General features: G+C 36.6%; 1 protein-coding gene across 1 annotated transcript; it reads right to left on the bottom strand.

The window, feature by feature from the left end:
- Positions 1–275: 275 nt before the first annotated feature.
- LOC111383691 (kunitz trypsin inhibitor 2-like) lies at positions 276–905 on the bottom strand. The gene has a single exon (XM_023007821.1). It carries the CDS (start codon positions 902–904, stop codon positions 287–289), a length of 618 nt encoding a protein of 205 aa, XP_022863589.1. The 5' UTR covers position 905; the 3' UTR covers positions 276–286.
- Between the last annotated feature and the right edge of the window lie 580 nt (positions 906–1,485).

Here is a 1,485-nt window from a genome sequence, read left to right as displayed (position 1 = left end):
AGACAAGATCATTATTTTAGCAATTCCTCATTAATGTTTCATTCTTAATTTGACTTCACAATTTATTTAACTTGAAACCGAAAGAAAATATTCATAGTTACTGTCATTTCACAAGTCATTAGTTAATTATTTTTCGTGTTCATTTTTTATACACAAATAGTTGTCTATACTACTAAAAAATTAGTGCACATAGTAAATAACCTTATGAAGAGTCTTAACCAGACAACTTTAATTGATCAAGACGAGCATACATATGAATGCAAATAAATGGTCCTTGCAGACACCTCTATGCTCTCTTAAACACAACCATAAAGGGATAGTTGGTTAGAGCCAAGCGTCTCTGTCCATTCTGGACATAAAATCCTACATCTTTACATACAAAATTACATAAAGTGCACACATCAGGACAATGCAAAAGCTTGTAGCCATCTCCAAATTTCTGAATCTTGAACCAGTTCCCCAGCGTCTCAGGCTCCGGGTTTCCTACATGTCCACCGGTCGTGATGAAGTAATCCCTGTTCAATGGATCATTTGTATAGTAGTGGTTAACTTTCCAAACGGGTGATTCAGGACAGACTGTGTACGTGTTTGGGAACATGATGTTCAAATCAGTCAAGACTCGAATAACACCCTTTTTGAGATTTACTGGGAAAAATGCCACTGGAGTGCCAGGGATATCGGCACCGGATTGGACAACGTCGAGTGGACAGGTCGTGTAGTTGGTGTTGATTAGTTCAAGTCCACCACCACTCCAGGGGCCGACTGGCAAAATGTAGTAGGCATGTTTTGTGCGGAGCAGTCTTCCAAAGGTGTCGCGCACCGGATCTGGTGCTTCTTCTGACTTGCAAAACATAGAATTTGCTAAGATAATGAAAATTGGAAGAAGCAAAAAAATATTCTTCATTTTAAAGCTGCTATCGAATAAATAAACAAGACAATAATGTAAGTGAGTTGAAGAAAAGTTTACCTATTTATAGGACAATTTCGACCAGTCAAATGATGATTTTCCATCAAGTTAATGTTTGACCACAACTACTAACCACTTTTTATTCACACATTTACAATTCATAATTACCTCCAAACATACTAAGATGCAGCTGTAGTGTGTAGATGCTCACATGCCACTGCGCTAAAATATGTTACAAGCATGTAAATAAATTCTTTAAATATATTGCTGGTATGTATGTTTGTTAGTATAGCTGTCACACTGAACTCAGTGTTTGAAAAAAATACCACCTAATGGCTAACGCCTAGCGAATGCAATGGAAACGAAAAATTAAAAATAGATAAAAACAAAAAATTAATGTTGCAAGGAAAATAGTCGACTGATTAGACTAGCTACTACGAAAAGAAAGAACTCAAACTCCTCATGTGACACTCTCGCCGCTAGCATCATACGGCTCGATCCCAGAATATCCTTATTGCATTTGGAGTCTTTTTCCAATGATATTAGGATTGCTTTTCTTCTTACCTAACATTATTTTT

This window comes from Olea europaea, unplaced genomic scaffold (genome assembly GCF_002742605.1).
Source record: "Olea europaea var. sylvestris unplaced genomic scaffold, O_europaea_v1 scaffold27394, whole genome shotgun sequence".
Taxonomy (NCBI): Eukaryota; Viridiplantae; Streptophyta; class Magnoliopsida; order Lamiales; family Oleaceae; genus Olea; species Olea europaea.
Note: the sequence above shows the minus strand (reverse complement) of the source record. Positions and strands in the feature narration are given on the sequence as shown.